General features: G+C 38.7%; 1 protein-coding gene across 1 annotated transcript in view; it reads left to right on the forward strand.

Moving 5' to 3' along the window:
- The window catches only part of LOC129004410 (MICAL-like protein 1), a 259,639-nt gene that overhangs the window by 61,819 nt on the left and 176,668 nt on the right, over positions 1-21,152 (forward strand). The window contains exon 2 of the mRNA XM_054432989.1: positions 2,747-2,785. Within this exon, the coding sequence (XP_054288964.1) occupies positions 2,747-2,785 (39 nt within the window). The remainder of the gene's footprint in view (positions 1-2,746; positions 2,786-21,152) is intronic.

Here is a 21,152-nt window from a genome sequence, read left to right on the forward strand (position 1 = left end):
CACATGCCAACTGAGCTTATTCATCTTGGCGTTGGAACCTTGGTCGTCTTTGCTGGCCCACTTTTTAGGGTTACATCGAAAATCAAACTGTTCGGTACATTGGAAGTGCCAAAGTTTATGCCATGTTGACGATGCGTGTCATTTCTTCGGCGTTACACCGTTCCATGCCCAGGATTCCGGTTGGCCGCGGGAAAAGCCGCTATACCTGTAGACTCCCGAGTTTGCAGAACTCGGTAAGAGATGCCTTAAGCCCCGACGAGCAGTGCAACGTGCCAGAAACAGGCCTGAAGCTAAAGCCAGATCAACAAAGCACAAAGCCGCCATACGAGATCTCCGTTGTCGACAGCTACCCTTGGGAAATGGGCTACAGGATTGTAGCCTATAAACTCGATCACGACCTTTGGTCAAAGGAACCTGTCGCCGTGGCTGCTGTCGTCGACCCGTTGTTTCCAACGCACCCAGTGCGACCATCCAGGGAATCTTTGGATTAGGGGGACTTTCCTTCGCTATCCGATCCCTGAGAAATCGAAGAACACCCGGCCCTGATGGAATTGCTGCGGAAATCCTCAAGCTCGTCGGTGAATACAATCCAAAGCTACTTTTGGTTTTTGCATCGCCTGCTCAGCAGATGGCGGTTTTCCGTCTGCGTAGATGGTGGTCCGCATTGTCATGATCCCTAATGTGAAGAGTGCACCGGTTATCCCCTCTACTTTCCGCCCCCTGTGTATGTTTAACACCTGTGGCAAAGTGATGGAGCACCTAGTTCATTTCTGACCGACCGAGGCTATCGTCTCTGTGTGTGTTTTTTCCCCGCAGGAACACGGTTTTCGTTCCGATCACTCGACCATTGACGCCATCCTGGAAGTAGTTGATGCGGTGTGGAGGACCATAACCACTTGTCGTGCTGTGTGGTTCTCCTCGTCACTATTGACGTAAAGAACGAGTTTAACTCCGCCAAGTTGAGCAATATGCAGCGGGTGATAGAGCATACATCCTGCATATGACCGACTCCTACCTTTCGGACGTATCTTGCTTTTTTACAACCCCTAAAGTCAGCGTCGGATCTCTATCACTACTGGGGCTGCACAGGGATCGATTCCAGGACCCGATCTCTGGTACGTGTCTTACGGCGGTCTGTTAATACTCGAAATGCCCGATAAGACCCGCCTCGTTGGCTACGCCGATGTCGATGCTATTCTTGGCGCAGGCAGAAACGTCGAAGAGACTAATCTAAAACTCGGTGTAGTGATGCCCCGTGTCAACGAGTGGATGCAGTATCACGGCTTGTCGCTGGTGGTCGAAAAGGCCGTGAACGTGGTCCTTACCAAGATGATAATTTTCACTGTCCATCCTGTGCAAGTGGGTCACGTACAACTGGACATCAAGCTGTTTGCCTTATACCAAAGCTTATACCTTGGTGCTACGATGGGCAGCAAAATGACTTTCGGCGAGCAGATCAAGCAAACCGTTGACAAAGCCGCTTAGGTAGTCGTTGCCCTTATGCCAAACGGTTATGCGGTCGGGAGTTTGCTTATACCAAACTTAGGCGGTCCCCGCTTCTGCAAACGCCGCATACTGATGTCAGCTGTCCAATCAGTGTTCTTGTACGGCGCCAAATGCGCCCATGTGCAAAGGCAGTGAGTTCTGGGCCCATGTGCTGGAGAGGCGTGTCTTCCGTGACAAACTTTCCCGCGTTTAGAGTCGAAGGCCTTGCGAGTTGCTTCTGCCTACCGCACAGTCCCCGAGCTTGCACACATGGTGATATCCTATGATCCTGTGTCATCCCCGTCTACCGTTTCGCCAGGGAGCGACAGTTGATCCACAACAGCAGACCTAAAGTAGACAGAGATACCGCTGTCATAGAAGAACGCGAGCCCGGTTTTAACCGCTGGCAGAGCGAAAGGGGTACCGAGTCTAGGGAACGTTGGATCGCCACGCTCATTCCTAGCATCCGACAATGGGTGGAACGGGAGCATGCTGGTGAGGTCAGGTATTTCGTGACCCAGTCACAGAAAACATACTACTACCCAGTTTTGTCGGGTCCCGGGTACTTCCAGGCCTGTTTGCACAGAATGGGGAAGGCCGCCAGCTGGGACTGTCTGTACTGTTCTGGCATTGCAGACACGACCGAGCACACCTTCTTCTTTTGCGACAGGTGGCATATCCGCCGAGCCTCTTTGATTTCTGAGATCATCGTCGACATCACTCCCGACAACATCGTTGGAGTTATACTCCAGTGGGAGGGCACCTGGAACTGTGTCAAACAGTTTACTGAGGGCATACTTCGGGCTATGAAAGTCGATCTTAATCGGTGTACGCCTTTGGAAGAAAGAAAAAAGAAAGCCCCCTTTTTTACAACAACGCATCCTCGTGACCAAGTATAAAAGGAGGTTATTTTTTCACACTGATTTTGGTTTATGGATTTCGTGGGAAATATGCATTGGCTTTTACAATCATGGTAATTTGGATTTTTAGGGATTCCGTATTAAGGTTAGCGTCTTTTCATAATGACAAACGTCACATCTTATTTTTTAACTCTTGACTTAGCGTTGCCGCTTGAATGGTTTCTCCCATCAACTTGATCTTGTTGGCTTCCAAGCTTCCAATTTTATGACTAAGCTTACAAGTTATGTAATTTGCTTGATGACACACTTGTCATAATGGACCATGCAAAATGTTCAATTCTTTGCTCTTGTACAAATGCGTTTTGATATGGACAACCAAACATTATATATTCTGGTTTCAGGAGAGAAGAGATCACGTGCTGGAGATGCTACACTGCCTGGTGAGTCTACTTTTTATACTAACAATGTTTACCTGTGATTATCAATCCTATTGTAGCCAGTTCCTGGGTTTTTTTTTTTTTTTTTGTCATGACCTTTATTATCAAACTCATAGTGTCAACTGCTAAGTAGTACTACCAACTTAACTACAAATCCTCTTTTCAATGTTTCCCCTCTGATACACTCTTGTGACCTCTTCTTATTCTCTGTTTCCATCACCCGTGTTCGCAGGCGCCAGAGGAACAGCGGACCTTGAACCCCACGGTCGGGTCCAGTTACGGAGCGCGTAATCCAATAATTATCCAGTGACATAATTCCAGCGGCGAGCGTGGCGAAACGGTTGGTCGCGCAAGAGGTTCCCACACATGATCCTGGCGCAGGCGCATGCAAACATCGCCTCATTGTCCTCGTCCTGCACTCTTGGTTCTAGCCTACCTCGGTGTGTTGGAGATGGAACAACACTATCTTTAAAGTTAGGAGATCTCAATAGATGACTGTGAGTCGTAAGTTATACGACACACTAATATACGCTACATACACTAATACACCAACGATACGCTAAACACTAATATGTGGCTTTAAGTCCTACAAAATCAGAGCAACGTGTTACATACAATTTTTAACGGTTATATGAACAAACACAGAGAAGGTTGTTTGGCATTGCATAATTTTGATTATATCAGTAACGTAAACTCGTAGTTGCTACAGAACCACCAAAAACGAGTGCCGTGAGTCGGGAAAGATCAGCGAGTGATTCGTCGTACAGTACTTCCAAGAGATTGGTTAGTTAAGAAACAGGAACAGTTGATTTCGCTGCTGGGTGCCTCACAGAGGGTTCCGTAAGTTGTTTATACTAACTCACTTAATTGCTGCTCATACGACAGGTACCATCGACCATGGTCTTTTGTTAAGAAATGATTTGAGTAAGCTCTTCTGTTAGTCTTTAATTTTAGTATGAAATACTCGTACATATACCTTTGCGCTATATTATGAAGCCGACAGATGGCTATCAGAAGTAAATTGAGAACCAACGATCAAAGTGAAAGGCACAAATGGAGTAATTCGGACCGGAATCAACATTTCCATGACCTTAAGCGAGTTCAATAATTAAAGGTAGTAGACGTAATTTGGCCATCAGACTTCAATCACTTTCTTGGGACACTCAAGTCTCTAAATAATCGTCTGATTTCACTTTCTTCAAAATTGCCTGGAATCGCAAATCATCCTCATCCGTCATCATCCTGCTTCTCCCGTCTGTTGATTCTTAACGGCCGGTGACTCCTAATTGCTGCTTGCGAACGAGAAGTTGATGCTGATTTGAAGTAGAAAGGATGGCATTAAACAAGCCAGTGTTTAGCGTCAGCGGTATCATCAACATGAACGGGCGTTTAAATAGATTCAACAAATGTGTTGACTTTCGTTCTTGCCATATCTTCTAAGGAGGAGCCATACCTAAACTACGCAGTTTTCTACAAGAGTTTTGAGGATTGTCTTTTTTGTGGATTTACTATTACTATGGGGTTTCAATTATTGGTACAGTAGTTGTTTGAATATTTATCTGCTAACAGTGGCTCAGAATGGGTCATTATTGTTTTAAATAGCAATTATTTTTATTTAGCTCTTGGGGAAGTGTATTCGATGTTTGAAAACTGTGTATAGAAGGTAAAAAAATGACTTATAGTAGACTTTAAGTAGGAGTTATCAAAATTTCTCTGGTTAGGAATGCACACTCTTTTTTGTATAGATACGTTGATAAGCTTAAACGGCCTGTTGCACGAACACGCATATTATTTTTCATTTGATAGAACTCAAAACGTGTAGATCGGTCGTAACCAACATTGACGTGGTATCTAGTGAATGATATCCATTGTGTTATAGATACGTTGTTACGTTGCATAAGCTTCCTAAAAGGTCTGTTGCACGAATAGGCACATCGTTTTTCATTTTATAGAACCTACAACGTGTAGATTGTTTTTAACTACCTTGACATAGTACATAGAAAATAGTCAATGATAACCACCTATCATCACGGTTTAGAATAAACGTTGATAACACAATCTCAAGGTGATTGGGAACCAAGCTTAACATGATAATCCCTCAATGTTTTAGGAGTTATCTGCATAACGCTTATTGGCCTATACCAAAACTATATCAACCATCATAATTCCCTAACCGAGAAAGCTGCCAGATGAAGAAACACTAGCATGTATCTTGATTTTATTTTACCGACGTCTTCAATTCAAAGATAAGCAGAAACAACTAATCAAATTGAGAATGGGCCTGTATAATTGACGGCCCGGGCGGTGCTGTTACGCAAACATGAGCGGCCCCAACACAGAGCCCTGAGGCACGCCGCGGCTTCATTTGTCACCGGCAGTGTTAATTACCTGACTACGTGATTCCGCTATTAAGTAAGTTAAACCAAACTTCCGTCGCCTAGAGAGATAAACACTCAACACACCTGAGCTTTTTAGTTTCCACCTTTGTATACTCGTATGTCTATCCTCATGGATTTGCTCGTGACTGACTTTAGAATTGACAATACAGTACTCATAAGAGACTATATTTAGAGACTGGATTAAGATTAAACTTCGTTAAATTTCTCCGTATTTTTAAAATGGTAGAAAAAAGTCAAGGTAAATTTAAAAAAAAGATCAAAAAGATCAGCCAGTAAAAACTTTTATTTCGCGCTTGGATAGGACTTATCATGAATCATTTCGATGTTTTTTTTAAATCATCAGTTTTAAAACTGTTTAAATACTATTACGAGATAATCTAGACGATTAATAATGTAAAGATCACTGTACAGTACATTCTTAATGACGTGATAAAGGAAACATCAGCATTATCGACTATAAATAATAATTTAAAAATCTGTTGAGCCGTATTAATAAAGAAGAGGTAAACCTTTTACTTGCGAAAATTCGAGGAAATCCTTCTATCTGTATTAATAAAAACTCAAGCAAAACCTTTTACTTTATAAGGAAAAGGTAATCCATGGAAAGTTGAGGTTTTGCTCATGACTTAAGTAAATGGTTATTAATAAAACTGACCATTTACTTTTTCTTTGAAGTAAATCCTTCAAAAATGATGCATCTGATCAGTAGCAGATTATACGTTTAAGTAAAAGGTGTGTGGTGGTTTTACAGTGTGGTGCTAAATTTTAGCGAATTTCCTAAATAGGGAAAAAGCTATTCCGTAGGTCTCATGGTAAGACCTAGACCCATGACCCATTTACTTTTCCGTTTTCAGGTCCCCAGAGGCCAAAAACCTCCTCCGTTCAAATTCATATATACAGGGTGAATTTTAAATGAGTTCCCCTCCTACTTTTTTCTACATTTCTTAAGATATCAACATTGGACCACGTCAGATTATTGTAGTGTAGTAAGTACTTCATTTTTACTGGATAAACATTTTTGGCCGCCATCTTGGATCCGCCATATTGGATACAACATTTTTTTTTCAAATGTAAAGGTAGGGTTGTGACCCATTGTTTCAAATTAGAATTTTACGTTGATTACACTGCCGCAATTAGTTTTAAAAAATCTTGATCCGTTCTAAAGTTATGAGGACTTTTTATAACTTTATTTTTAGCCCATTTTAACATTGTGCATTTACAAACTAAGACCATAATCTCAAAATAGTGCTAGATAAAGATAAGTATACACCACCATTCATTGTCGACCTATTATTACTTGGTTATGACGGATTAATTTTTTCGGCCGCCATCTTGGATCTGCCATTTTGAGATGTGATAAATTAATTTAAATATGAAGGTGGTGTTGTGACCCATCATTTTGAACTACTTTTTTATGCTGAACTCAATGCCGCAATCCGTTTTTGTTTCTCAGGCTTTCTTGATGAAATATTAAAATTATCTTACTTAAATTTCCAATATTTCAAAAAACAAATATGAAAATGCAAAACAGATTGCGGCATTAAATTCAGCATAAAAAAGTAGTCTGAAATGATGGGTCACAACACCACCTTCATATTTAAATTAATTTATCACATTTCAAAATGGCAGATCCAAGATGGCGGCCAAAAAAATACATCCGTCATAACCAAGTGATAATAGGTCAACGATGAATGGTGGTGTATACTTATCTTTATCTAGCACTATTTTGAGATTATGGTCTTAGTTTGTAAATGCACAATGTTAAAATGGGCTAAAAATAAAGTTATAAAAAGTCCTCATAACTTTAGAACGGATCAAGATTTTTTAAAACTAATTGCGGCATTGTAATCAGCGTGAAATTCTAGTTTGAAACAATGGGTCACAACCCTACCTTTACATTTGAAAAAAAAAATTTGTATCCAATATGGCGGATCCAAGATGGCGGCCAAAAATGTTTATTAAGTCAAAATGAAGTACTTGCTACACTACAATGATCTGACGCGGTCCGAAGTTTATATCTTAAGAAATGTAGAAAAAAGTAGGGGGGGAACTCATTTAAAATTCACCCTGTATATGTGCCCTTTAGCACGATAACTCGAGCAAAGGTGATCCGATTTTGATTAAATTTGATGCAAACGTGTAAACCTACGTTTATTCTAAGGGATTCGCGAATCAGCATAATAGGATATGGAAACGGGGGCTTATGGGCGGTTTTATGGGGTAATTGGATTTTAACATTTTTTACCCTAAAAACATAGAATTTAGCAACTTCTTTCCAAGCCATATTGTAGAGTTTAAAAAACTATTAATTTAGTATATCGAAGCGATGTTATGTGCCTAATGGCTACGGAGAAAATTCAAAAAAATTGTAAATTTAAAATTTCTATGTTATTTTATGGAGAAATTTTTAAACTGTTGTAGTTTTCTTGTTTATGAGCATTTTTTATCAAATTTGCATTCATTTCATACTAAACAATTACATAAAAAAACCTTTTTACCCTCCCTGTAGCAGTAAACCTAAGTACTCAGTTAAACTAAAGCTATTTAAATAGGGAATGAATGTGATATTGGAGACATTTTAGTGTACATCCAATCTGGAAAATGGAAATTTACTTAGTCTGCAGGTTTGCTGTGGCAGGACTACATTGTTTACCTCCTACTAAGCTATCAACATCTCAATAAAAACACACCTCAATACCTTCCTTGAATCAGCAAACCTAGGTACTCATTAAAATTAATATCATTTAAATAGGAAATAAATCTGACAATTTCCAGGGAATATTTAAGAAGCAATCCAGCCAGGTAAAAGGATATTTGTTTAGTCTGCAGCTGCGGCGAGGGTACCTGTGGTTATACAGTACTGCATGCGATCTACAAAGCATATATGATGATTTCTATAAACAAATTTATTATGTACCCGACTAACTATTATCATCAACCTAATTCTATGTCTAGAAAGGGGTTAAGATTATGGGGTCCCAAAATCCGGGGTAAAATTCCGGCCCACACACTCTAGATTTTATAATTTAGTTTGCTATGATTCAATTCAAAGCCGGATGCAAAACCATTACACGGAGTTGGCACAGTTATGCCTTCGAGGGATATCAGTAGACAAAAATAGGCAGGATCAGACGTGTAACATGTGATGTTCCTAAAGAACCATTTACTTCCAAGCAGAAGGATTTGCTCGGAAGTAAAAGGTAATCATTATTAATACGGTTTGAAGGATATGCTTTTACTTTTACCTTTTACTAGAAGCAAATGCTTTTGCTTCATACCTTTTCCTTTTGAGCATATCCTTCTTTTTATTAATACGGCTCAATACCTTCCTTGAATCAGCAAACCTAGGTACTCATTAAAATTAATATCATTTAAATAGGAAATAAATCTGACAATTTCCAGGGAATATTTTAGAAGAAATCCAGCAAGGTAAATGAAAATTTATTTAGTCTGCAGCTGCGGTGAGGGTTCCTGTGGTTATACAGTACTGAATGCTATCTACAAAGCATATATCATGATTTCTATAAACAAATTTATTATGTACCCGACTAACTATTATCATCAACCAAATTCTATGTCTAGAAAGGAGTTAAGATTATGGGAGTAAAATCCGGGGTACAATTCCGGCCCACTCACTCTAGATTTTATAATTTAGTTTGTGATGATTAAATTCAAAGCCGGATGCAAAACCATTACACGGAGTTGGTACAGTTAAGCCTTCGAGGGGTATCAGTAGACAAAAATAGACAGGATCAGACGTGTAACATGTGATGTTCCTAAAGAACCATTTACTTCCGAGCAGAAGGATTTGCTCGGAAGTAAAAGGTAATCATTATTAATACGGTTTGAAGGATATGTTTTTACTTTTACCTTTTACTACAAGCATATGCTTTTGCTTCATACCTTTTCCTTTTGAGCATATCCTTCTTTTTATTAATACGGCTCATTATTTTGATGATATAACTTATCATGAATCATTTCGAGGTTTTTTTTTATTCATCAGTTTTAAAACTGTTTAAATACTATTATGAGATAATCTAGACGATTAATAATGTAAAGATCACTGTACAGTACATTCTTAATGACGTGATAAAGGAAACATCAGCATTATCGACTATAAATAAGAATTTAAAAATCTATTATTTTGATCAACGTCAATTACAGGTGAAAAGTTAGTTTACCTTTGTCTAAACAAAGAAATCTTGACCAATAGCCAAGTCTGAGCTGGTAGTCTAATTGAAATTAGTGCGTGTCCATACATTTCAACCCATGTGATTTTTCGCTGCAAACCTTCTTCTTCTTCTTCGTGACGTTCCAATCCAGAGAGCTGAAACCCTACTGGACTGAGGCTGTTTTTCCTAACTCTACAGCAACTGCGGACGGCTGGCCCAATTGAGGGATTGCCGTGATTGGCAGTTGCAGTTTCCACAGTGTGTTTTGCCAATTTGACAGAGTAGGTCAGACCAAGTCATGTCACGGAACGTCTGTTATCTGTTTCTCTCTTCTTTCTCTCTCTCTCTGATCATTGTTGCCGCCGGAAGCAGCCTGCTGATTCTGTTTTCTGCTGACCGCGCACGCGCGTTTTGTCGCGCGCAGGCGCATTTCCGGGGGGCGTGCCTTGTGCTGCCGCTCACCTGACCGCCGGAAATCATCTGCATTGTTGTCAAGTGTCGGCCATGTTGATTGTTGATTGTGGCTGTGGACCCCGTACCGTACTACTACTACAGTACTCACATTACGTGTACCACTTATCCAGAGTCGTATTGTTGGATACTGTTCGAAGATTGAAACTAGTACTGTAGTCGGCAGATTGACTTTTACTGCAATTTGCCACAAACCATGTATAGATTAATAAGGTCAACACAATTAATTAATTTATAAGCTTGATACGACTATTATTGGTGTTACAAATGACTGATAGAGCCTATTTAGGTTTTGAATTGTTTTGACAAGTAAGTGTTGAAGAAATATCTTTGAAACCTCAGGTATGGTGCTGGTGCACAATATTTTGATTGAACCTCTTAGTCAATATTTTAGATTTATATTTGAGACACTTTGTCTGTTGCAGAATTATGATAAATTTCATTCAGCGCATAAATTTCAAGTTCTTGTTGATACTCTGTCACGTATGATCGTTCGCAAAACATTTGAACTTCCCAATTCATTATGCATTACTTTATAATGATCAATAAACTGTATAGTTGAAGTCAATCCAAAATATCAATATTGACCTATTACCCATTATATCAATAAAAGTATCACATAAAACTGCGGTAGGTTCAATAAAATTTCACAAAAAGTTCATAATAGTCAAAATCATAAAGGGTGCCGTTGAACCATGTTTGTGTGCAAGTTTGAATCCTATACCATAACCGTACACACAGACAATACGAGTATTTTTGAGATTTAAAATACTCCGTCACTTGAAATAATCGTACAACAGGACTTATTCTTGCGGTTACTGAGTAGCAAAACTTCAAGTTATTACACTTGTTACTGAAGAACTCACTTTTCTTAAATTCCCCAACTCAATACTTGACGGTGTAGAACTCCGCCAAGAAGCGTGTAGCCTGACGGTGGAGCACAAGCAGAATACAAACACAAGCCATAGTCTAGTCATTCGCTTTGTGCTACGGGTACACTAGTACGCAAGGAGTTGGCATCGGTGGTGCCGTGATCATACCGTTAGTTAGGTTAGGATGTCTTTGAAGCCTTACGACATTGTTGGCTTTTTGACAGTACCACCTTGACAAAATTATGAACCAAAAATTGAAACACGACAAAGTAGCAATCAAATTTACCGTTCCAAAAACGATCAACTTGTTCTTAATTTCGCTTTTAAACAATTTGCCCAAGTTAAGCAGCTTTTAAGTACGATGCTCTAAATGGAATTAGGCAAAATGTGTTTTTCTGCTTTTAATGTCTGATATTCATTTGTCATTATTATCGTTATAATAATTATATCTAAATATATCCCCTTTATAAATATGACATATTTACTAGCACGTGGTCATCATGCTTCATCAGATGAGTTGGTTGTCCATGGGATTAGTGGTCATAAATTTGTATGGGTAATGGTTAGCTGGTCCCATAATCCGAGGGTCGAAAAAGGTTGGGGCAATAAAACGACTCCACTGGTCCCGAGAGGTCCAGGTAGTTTTGGGGCGGCTAATCCAGTGGGGCAATGAGGCATGAAGCGTGATGTAAACAAACAATAAATACTTGCAGTCCTGTCCTCGGCAATGAATGGTGCAAATTTTGGAATTCCCTCGCCAGGTCATCATCCCATCGCGAAGCTCTAAACAATGCATCACTTCGCTCTACACGTCAACAACAGCAAATACTTGCAGCGCTCTCGGTATCAAAGAATGTTGCGAATTTGGGGTTTTGAAGCACTCACCTACCATAAGGGGAAGTTGATAAATATACCTTTAAACATCTATGAGAGTAAACAAAATGGAGTACAAGAGGTAGTACTGTGTAATAAGCAATGTTAGTAGGGATATTTATGTTCAAAATCAAATGTTAAGGGGAGAGAAGGAACGTGGAGGAAAAGGAAGACTGTGGCAATGAAATACTTCATCGACAAAAAGCTAGAATCTCTTTCAACAGGGGAGATCGACCTGGTCACTTTAGCGAATTTCCCCTATAGGGAAAAAGCTATTACCGTAGTACTCATGGTGAGACCTGGACCCGGGACCGATTTATTTTTTCGTTTCGAGGTCCCTAGAGGCAAAAAACACCATCCGTTCAAATTCATATATAACACCACACCGTCCGTTAGCGCGATAACTCGAGCAAAAATGTTCCGATTTTGATGAAATTTGGTACGAACGTGTAAACGTACGTTTATTCGAACGAGTTCGCGATCCAGCATGATCGGACCATGGGAACGGGGGTTTATGGGGGGTTTTATGGGGTAAAAATAGGTTTTTCCCATTTTTGACCCAAAAAACATAAAATTTAGCAATTTCTTTCCAAACCATTTTGTAGAGCTTAAAAAAAACAAATAATTTAGTATATTGAAGCGTTGTTATGCGCCTAATGGTTACGGAGAAAATTCCAAAAAATTTAAATTTGAAATTCCCATGTTATTGTTATGGAGAATAAGTAAACTGTTGTAGTTTGCTTGTTTGTGAACATATTTTGATCAAATTTGGAAAATGTTTTTATTTCTTACTAACTATTCACATTTTACAAAAAAAAACAGTTTTACCCTCCCTGATGCAGCAAACCTAAGTACTTGTTAAACTAATTATATTTAAATCAAGAATAAATGTTATATTTTTAAGTAGACATTTCAGTGTAAATCCAATCAGTCAAATGGAAATTCGCTTAGTCTGCAGGTTTGCTGCGGCGGGGGTATTTTTGTTTGTTATCAATTGTAAATATATCTTTTCCGCAATTTAATTTCATATATCATCGTATTTGATCTGGTTTTTGATCAATGTTTATGTCAATTTTTGTGAAATATGTTTTAAATGTACTTAGTAATTATTAAATCGTAAATATTCATCTTTTAGCTGTGTGCCCGGTCTACGCACGGGGATCTTATAGTGGTCAGTTGAAACCTTCCTATATAAAGAACAGCAGTTGGTTTGCATATTTTAAAATATGCTGGCCAAACTATTGGTATATAAACAAATACAGTATCCGACAGTTTCAAGTAAAAATAAATGCGTAATAGAACTATAAGGGGTACACTTCCATATCTGTTGGCACAAACAACCAAATGAGTAATATTGATTATTCGATTGTTTAATTCAATATATCGTTTGGTTAGTTAGGTTAGGTTAACCTTACCTAACTAACCAAACGATATTTAGTAAAAATACTACCTCAACCTCGCTATTAAACATTCAGGCTGGAAATTTCACTATCAAAGGTGTTCTTGTCCTGTCCGTACGGAACACTGAGTAATATAATATGCGCTACCAACTTATGAATAATTGTTTAGGCCTACGAACCCAAGAGATAGGCAATTGGTCTATTGGCTGTATGGTCCAGCGAGCAGCACATAGCGTTGAGAAGACACATTGGAAAAGCGATTTGAGCATAATCCGTAAACCTCTGTTACAATCACCCACTGCAGTTGTCACTTTACACTTTACACAACCACCATTGAAGTGCCGTCAATGAGTTGAACCCTTTTATGTAAGCTATTGGTAACGCTTATGTAAAAAAATATAAGTTTCCCAGCCATATAAAACACTGATTCAAGGTATTTTTCCCGGTTATCATAACTCAAGAACACTTGTATACACAAAGAATCTCTATTTTCATTAACGGTTACCCCACAAATTATTAAACTTGCGATTAATTAAATCCGTTATGTAAGGAAAAACTGTTTTAATCCAACTTGGTTTGGATATGCTTTTGAAACGTGATCGGAAATGATTGCGGTATTTGTAAATAACTTTAAATGTAAACATATCAGTGACATCTAGAGAAAAATAATCTTGATCCGAACAGCTGTTCGCTATTTTATAGATGATTATGTGATAAAAATTGGGAGAAAACTTGACAAAAATCGCACAAAATTGGGTTTTTAAACGTCCGTAAGTTTAATTAAAAAGTAGTGAGTCCATATTTTAATAGCTAAAGACACTCTCGCCAATCCAGTGAATACATTAAAATGATTCGGATCTTGATAGGTACTCTCGTTTTTCAGGAGAAGGCCGCGTAAATGGCTCTTGGGCCGTGACAGACGGAAGACAGGCAGACATAAATTGAGATGAGACTTGTTTCGGCTTCTTTAATGTATAAAACGTAAAAATAACCTAAAAATTTATGATTTTGAGCAATGTACATACAAAACTCTAGTTTTAGCGAATTTCCCATATAGGGAATAAGCTATTATTTATATAGATTGTTTTAAACACATGTCTTTGTATATTTTTTCAGTTCTTTTCTTAACGCATTTGTATTTTATAATAAATATTTTCAGCATGAAATAATCGAAAATTATTCACAACACTGTGTATTAGTATCCTTAGGAATTAAAACCCAATGAATTCTTTAACATGCCATATTACTGATACTCATTCGCTGAATCACCATTTAAACACTTGTAAGTATATAAACATTAATGCTGTACTTTTAAATGTGTGTGTGGTAACACTATCTAAATCTATCAAACACTCTCCATACATGTGTTTTTAGAAACAACGAAACACCTCAGGCCCCTTCCTTCTACTGATGAATGGGCATTGATAGCTATACTAACACTAGCCGTAATCCTGTTAGACAAATTACAAAGGGGCTGCCGACGGGACCAGTGGAAGTGCAGATTAAGAGACCTTACTTGAGACTGGGACCAGTAGAAGTAGGGTACCTGGCTTACGGGACCAGTTGAGTCTGCCCCATTTGTATCACATTTGACTGTGTGCACGTTAAGGATCTGACCATTCTTACAGATGACTTTCCGACCATCCGTTGTATTGTATGCAACCGATTACATCCCACCTTTTAAAACTCATATCCTTTCACTTTATAACCTCTTGCAGTGTGGAACGTGCAGAGGTTCACGGGAGGTCAAAGTTTCCAAACAAAGGTGGGAACCGACTGTAATGTACCTTGACGCAAATGTGTGGAGAGCTTTGGCCCGCAGGTGGTTCAGTTTAGGCTCGGTTAATAGCGGAATCACGTAGTCAGGTAATTAACACTGCCGGTGACAAATGAAGCCGCGGCGTGCCTCAGGGCTCTGTGTCGGGACCGCTCATGTTTGCGTAACAGCGCCGTCCAGTCCCACTAGATAGTGTGAGTTTTCATACGTGAAGGGTTATGTTTGTAAGGTCGAAACGGGAACCTAAGAACAGAAGAATAATAGTACGAATTTTAATGTGTGTGAGTAGTAAAGGGAGTGAAGAGAAGCAAAGAGAAGCTGAAGGTGTTTTTACAACTGAATTTGATGAGTCCATCAATGAGTCTTTCCAACAGCTTATAAGTCTTCTGTTTTTTTTTTTGCCATCTTAAACCAAAATGTATTAATTTATATTAGGATTCAGTTTCCTTATTAGGATTTAGTATTAAATAAATGGTTAGTTATAATTATCATCGGTGATAAACCACAGCCGTGTTGTAGGATAACATGAACGAGCGAAGGAATTTAGTAAACAACTTTTAATATAGAGGTTTTTAGTTAATGTAATAAAATATTTACCATGGTAGAAATAAATATCCTCCGAATCCATCCCCCTTTGCAAAGACGCGACACAGTTTTGAGGCTGAGAGTATCTACAAACACACATTCGTTCGAACATTCCAACGCTCTATAAATATAATTCCATACTACAATCGTGGCATTATTAATTTAAGTGGAAATACAGAGAAATACGGTACCTTACTTATCTGTGGTGGGGAAGACTTAATTGGTGGGTACTGTTCTAAAATTGATCCCAAAAAGCATCAATGTGGTTTGGTACTAGTTTGTATCTTTGTTGATGAATTTAGGAATATGGCGAATATCTTCAAAAAGTCCCTTAGTATGAAAATTTAAATGGAAACGCATCCAGTTTGCTATCCGACGTGGGCCTCTCGATACACACTACTCCCGCCAAGTCGACCAGTCGCTCGTTAAGGCGGTATAAAGTCCGGTAATTTCGTCGAAGTAGGCGTTAAAAACTGGAGGTAACATCGCCTCAGGGGTGGGCGGCGAGATAAAACAATGCTTCTACCCGACCCGTGTGTTATTAAATATAATAACACACGGCGCGGCGCGCGGCGACCCGTGTGTGTTCTACCTTCACCCTGCGGCTCCGTTGGTCAGGCGTTAAAAGCGTTTGATTCATTCATCACAGAAATGATCTATCTTACGAAAATTTAGTAATGTAACAAAATAATCTTTCGGTCAAATACATCTTGTTCTATTTCATTTTTCCGTTGAATATTGCATACATTATACAGTCATACTTGAAGTTAAACTGTCATTCATATCATAAATGTTTGAATATTTCCTCTTTTAACTTTGCATTAGCCCGTCCACATGGGCTTTAGGCCTATATAGTCTTGATATCCAGCAAAGCAAGGGGTAAGCCGTAGGCCGGTACAGAACAAGAGTTGAACTGTATGTAATGGCAGGTATCAGGACCTGAACCCATGAGATCGAAGTCAATGGCGCTGCCCACTGAGCCACCGACTCACCAAAATGTTGGCGAGTACAGTAATACAAACTGTTTCTCGTAAGTTTAAAACACCAAAAGCCGCTACACACTAGGCCACCCGGTCACGTATCAACCGGTGATCTGGTTGACGAGTACTGTATACAGTATACGCTAACAAAACGTGTATGGCTCCAGTTGTCCTGGAGAATAATCACAACCTGGGTATCAGCAAATGCTACAGACAAGACATATTAATTACCTAACTGTTACTGCTTATTCCAGAATGAACTAACAATCTCAGTAAATTGAAATTCGACATCTTCGATCGTCTCAGTCCTACTATTAAATCTTTGAATGGCCTTCAGGCAGATACAAACTGTTACTGTAGAGATTCTTTACGTACATAATCTACAAGACTTTGAGTTTACTATAGCTAAGTTAGCTACAGTATATCTTTACGTTAAGGGACAACTTAACTTAACAATGTTATTTGTATATTGTTCCAAGTCAAACACATAATGTATTGATGCATGTTATACCTAGGCACATGGTCATTCATCTTCTCTGCAGTTTTCCAATATCATAAATGATTGCTATGCTCCTCCAGTCTCATCCTTGACCTTTGCAATTGTCAGTAATTGTTGGACTCCAATACTTCCTACCTCACTCTCTCCACGCTAGAAAGCGACCAATCAATGTTTCAATGAACAGTTTCGATCTGTTTCCTAATTGCAAAATTCGTCGAGTTCAGCCCACGGACTAGAGTGGTTTTCACCTCCCAGGTCGTGTCAAATGCACGATTGCTTCATACGGGGCAAATCAAAGTTTAACGTACATTTGTTCAAAATATCATTTGCTTGTGGTTACAATGATCCGTTTATCGTCTAGCGGTTAATCTTCAAGCTAAAGTATACCAAGTACTCTAGCTGGAGAAATCCTCTATATTCCTGTTGTTGACAATTAACACCTACACGAACACCAAAACAAATAATAAGATATCGTGTACGTGATAAGTGTATGACGACTTTTCACAGGCCCAAGGAAGAAGAAAACCTTTCCAACTACTTGGTAAAGTTTAGCTTGAAAATCAACCTTTAATTTCGTAACCTAGTCGCAAGAAAAAAACAGGCCGCTGACAGTACGGCAGGTATTTAATATTTGTATTTTTAAAGACCATGATCAAATGGCTAAACATGCAATGGTTGTAGAGTAATTTCAGAGAGAAAAACGCTATACCCCTATTGTTAGTAAACTGAGAATTGATAAATAATATATACGAGTTATTATTACGTTTGCCATGTATCTCTCGTGCCAGAAACTCCTCCCAAAAATACTATCATGCCAGCTAATTATTATTGCGTATTGCCACGGATTATTTTGTATGGTCTCAGACAAGATGCAGTGATGCAGTTGTGAATCTTGGAATTGAATTCGTAACTTGAGAATTGAATTTCTGGGTTAGGCCTATGGCATAAAAAGAAGCTTGGCGTCGACAAATAATTGTACAAATAATTTATGTATATAATTTATTTATTGTATTAATAATTTATAATTTATAAATAATTGGACAAATAATTTATGGTGTCGCGTAGAAGTTTCCTGAAAGATCGTGACTGAATTATTGAGTACCTCATAATGTCATAGTTACCGTTGATGCATAAGTTTTCATTTACAAATAACCTATTAATCCCGTAATAAACACCTTCCACGTTCAATCCTAGATTGATTATTCCCTTGTTCTCAACCGTACTCAGTCTTCTCCATACAATTCAATTGATCACGGTGCCGAATTATCATTGAATGCCTCCCATTCATCGGCTAACCTCTAATTTCAGCTTTATAATTTCAAATCAACAGTCGTCGTCCATTCACGCCTCAGAGCCGCATTAAGTCACCGATCGTCGCATGATGAGGCTAGATTGACTCATTTGGGCATAATGGTACTTGGGTTTCTACCGATCGCATTTGGGTATAATGTTCCTTGGCCTTTCTACAGACCATATACTTTAGGATGGTCGTTTATTGGTTTGAAAACGAAACGGGGTCTAAAGCGGTCTTTTTGATTACGTGTGTCAGTAATGGGTGATAAAATTTAATCTCTTCATCATCTTGAATCTTCATCGTCTATTAAAATATTTTGAGTTGTCCTTAAGCCGCTTGTTCATACTTTTATACTCTATATGAAGGAGGGATTAGGGTTGTTATTTGGCAATTGAATGTTAATTTGTGGTCATTACTCTACTTAGATTTGGTAATTATGGAAATTTGGAATATGCATTCTAAGTAGTGAACTCAATAACTGGCTGTAGTCAGTGGGGAAGATCAAAAATTTAAACAGTCATCTTGAAAAGTGTCATTGTATGTCATTGAAGTTCAGATACCTGTAAACAAAAGTTGTAGATACTATATATCTCGCATTTATTTACTTACACCTGATCTTGTCTTTTATGTGAACCTTTGATGAAAGTTTTTGAATTTTCTTCTTTGTAATAAGCCACAGTGGTTGTGATACTATCTTTACCTCATAAATTAAATTGATTATTAAATGTATGTACTTTCACCATACCGTGTAATTTTCTTAAGGAACAATAAGTAACTTTAAGCCTTAAATTGGCCTCCTTAGGTTAGTTAGTTAATATTAAATTGTGTTTACCACGCAAAAATTACGTAATAATTTATGTAACATATTTTACAGAAGATACAAGATATTGTGGTAACAAAGCACAAATTTAACCGCTAGTCATGTAAGGGGTATATCGAACAAAGTTTTGTTTTACAAATAACAATGGTTATTTAGGATCTTGTAATTACCAGTTTTATTTTAAGGAAAATACCATTTTACCGTATGTGTCATTGTCATACGTATGACCGAACTGAGGATTCACATTTTACTGTAGTGCACCGTACCATAATTTCTAGCTTAATTGAAAAACTTATTAATATCAAAAAATGTTCCATAAACGTTTACTCTTCCCGTGGGACCCAAAGTTCCCAAACTTACTCACTAATTATCCCACTAGGTGTTCTCTCCCACACCCCTAGCTGACGTCTACCAGATGTTGTTGTTATGGTGGTGAAGGTCGTTGCTACCGGAAGTTACCTGTAGTTCCCAGGATCCTCAGTCACCCACTTCCGGAACCTACGACACCCACGACGACCTGTGAAACCGAATCGAAACGTGGCCGTGGCCCCTGTAAGACGATACATCGGGTTGCGGGTTGTGGCTTGGTTATGTAAGAGTGAACCAAGAGTGTCTCCAGCAGTCATTTTTGAGTTTATCTACTTTGAGAGTGGTATAATCGCACTATAATTATTTTCAAAGTGTATCGGTTTTCGTATCGAGTTAACGATTTTTAAAGGGTTAATGTGTGAACGTTTCCAACCATCCCGTCTTCAGGAGGGAAGGAGCATAGACTAGACAGTGAAATCGTTACCAAATGAGAGAGCGAGAAATGTACAGGCGATAATTGTGTACTAAGATTTAATGTTATTGTTTGAAAGCCGCAGTATCTACTGCCTTACGTGCATATTTGTCTCATCTAACCCCCCATATATACCCCCCGATATTTGGCAAATGGACTATTTGATCATTTGTAGAGAAACAACGCCATTGCATTTCAACACCCATAAACAACGGATCTATTAAATTAATTAATACATTTCATTCTTTGGCACTACAACAAAGTAAACAATGTTTATTTCCGTATTGATACAAGCATATCTACACTCGAGTTTATAGGCTTAGTTAGTATTTAAGTACCGAAATCGAATTGAATTTCCCAAGATAAGTATTAAGGTATACAGTTATGTTGTCCTGAGCTGAAGGCGTCGACTCTGAGTTAACGGAAGTCCCAACTAATTCACAGCTAAGACTCAGTTCGTGATCCGCGTGTCGTGCGAAAACCAAATTAACCGCGTTCTTCCGTCGTCCGCGGGTCGAGCCCAGGGCAGGCCATGCTGTAGGCTGGAGGATGCACTACCACTCCACTCCACTCATCCTGGTCTACATAGCCAGTAAGGTATCGGAATTCTTTGACGGAGATATTTTGATTACTTTTTCGTTTTGATGTCGCCAGAGGCCAAAAATGCCATCTTTTCAACCAGCGTGATTGAACCATGGAAACTGGGTTTTATGGAGGATTGTATAGGATAAAATGTATGTTTTTTTAAGCATAATGAGTAAACCGTTGTATTTTTCTTGCATATATGTATAGTTTAATCAAACTTTTTATTTTATACTAAGCAATTAATATTTTACAAAAAAACACACATTACTACCCTTTCTGTAGCAAAACTATGTACTCGTTAAACCTAATGTTATTCAAATAGATTTTAGCGAAAATCGAATCAAGCAAATGGAGATTCGTTTTTTCTGCAGGTTCACTGCGGCGGGAGTATCATACCCGCAAAAAAATTCTGCACAAAAGAAATTCTGTCCAGAATCTTTAGTGTGACTGTAACTCATTTTAGATAATCAATAAATCCTGTTCAGATCTGGTGCCGTCAGTAGGCCTACCTAGTAAAAGTACTGCACCAAACCTTGTAAGCGTTTCTTGATGTGAAAGTTGCTCCTGTGAACAGTTTTCCTGCTTTTATCGTGTTGATCAAAACCTTTCAATTTGCTCATCTAGAGGGGAACCGGAGTTTTGCCAACGGGTGTCAGGTAGATGGGGGGATGCCTTCGGCCACCTCTTGGTGCGGAGATTTGCCAACGGTGGTGGTGGGAGAAAGAGTGTGAGGGAGGGAGGGAGAGCGATTGTCAGGGTTGTCTACGCTTGGCAGTTATGCGCTTGTCGCAGTGGGTTAGGTTAGGTTAGGTTAGGTTAGGTTAGGTTAGGTTAGGTTAGGTTAGGTTAGGTTAGGTTAGGT

Source organism: Macrosteles quadrilineatus, unplaced genomic scaffold (genome assembly GCF_028750875.1).
Source record: "Macrosteles quadrilineatus isolate MER2022 unplaced genomic scaffold, UCM_ALF_1.0 Scaffold_1__1_contigs__length_201487025, whole genome shotgun sequence".
Lineage (NCBI taxonomy): Eukaryota > Metazoa > Arthropoda > Insecta > Hemiptera > Cicadellidae > Macrosteles > Macrosteles quadrilineatus.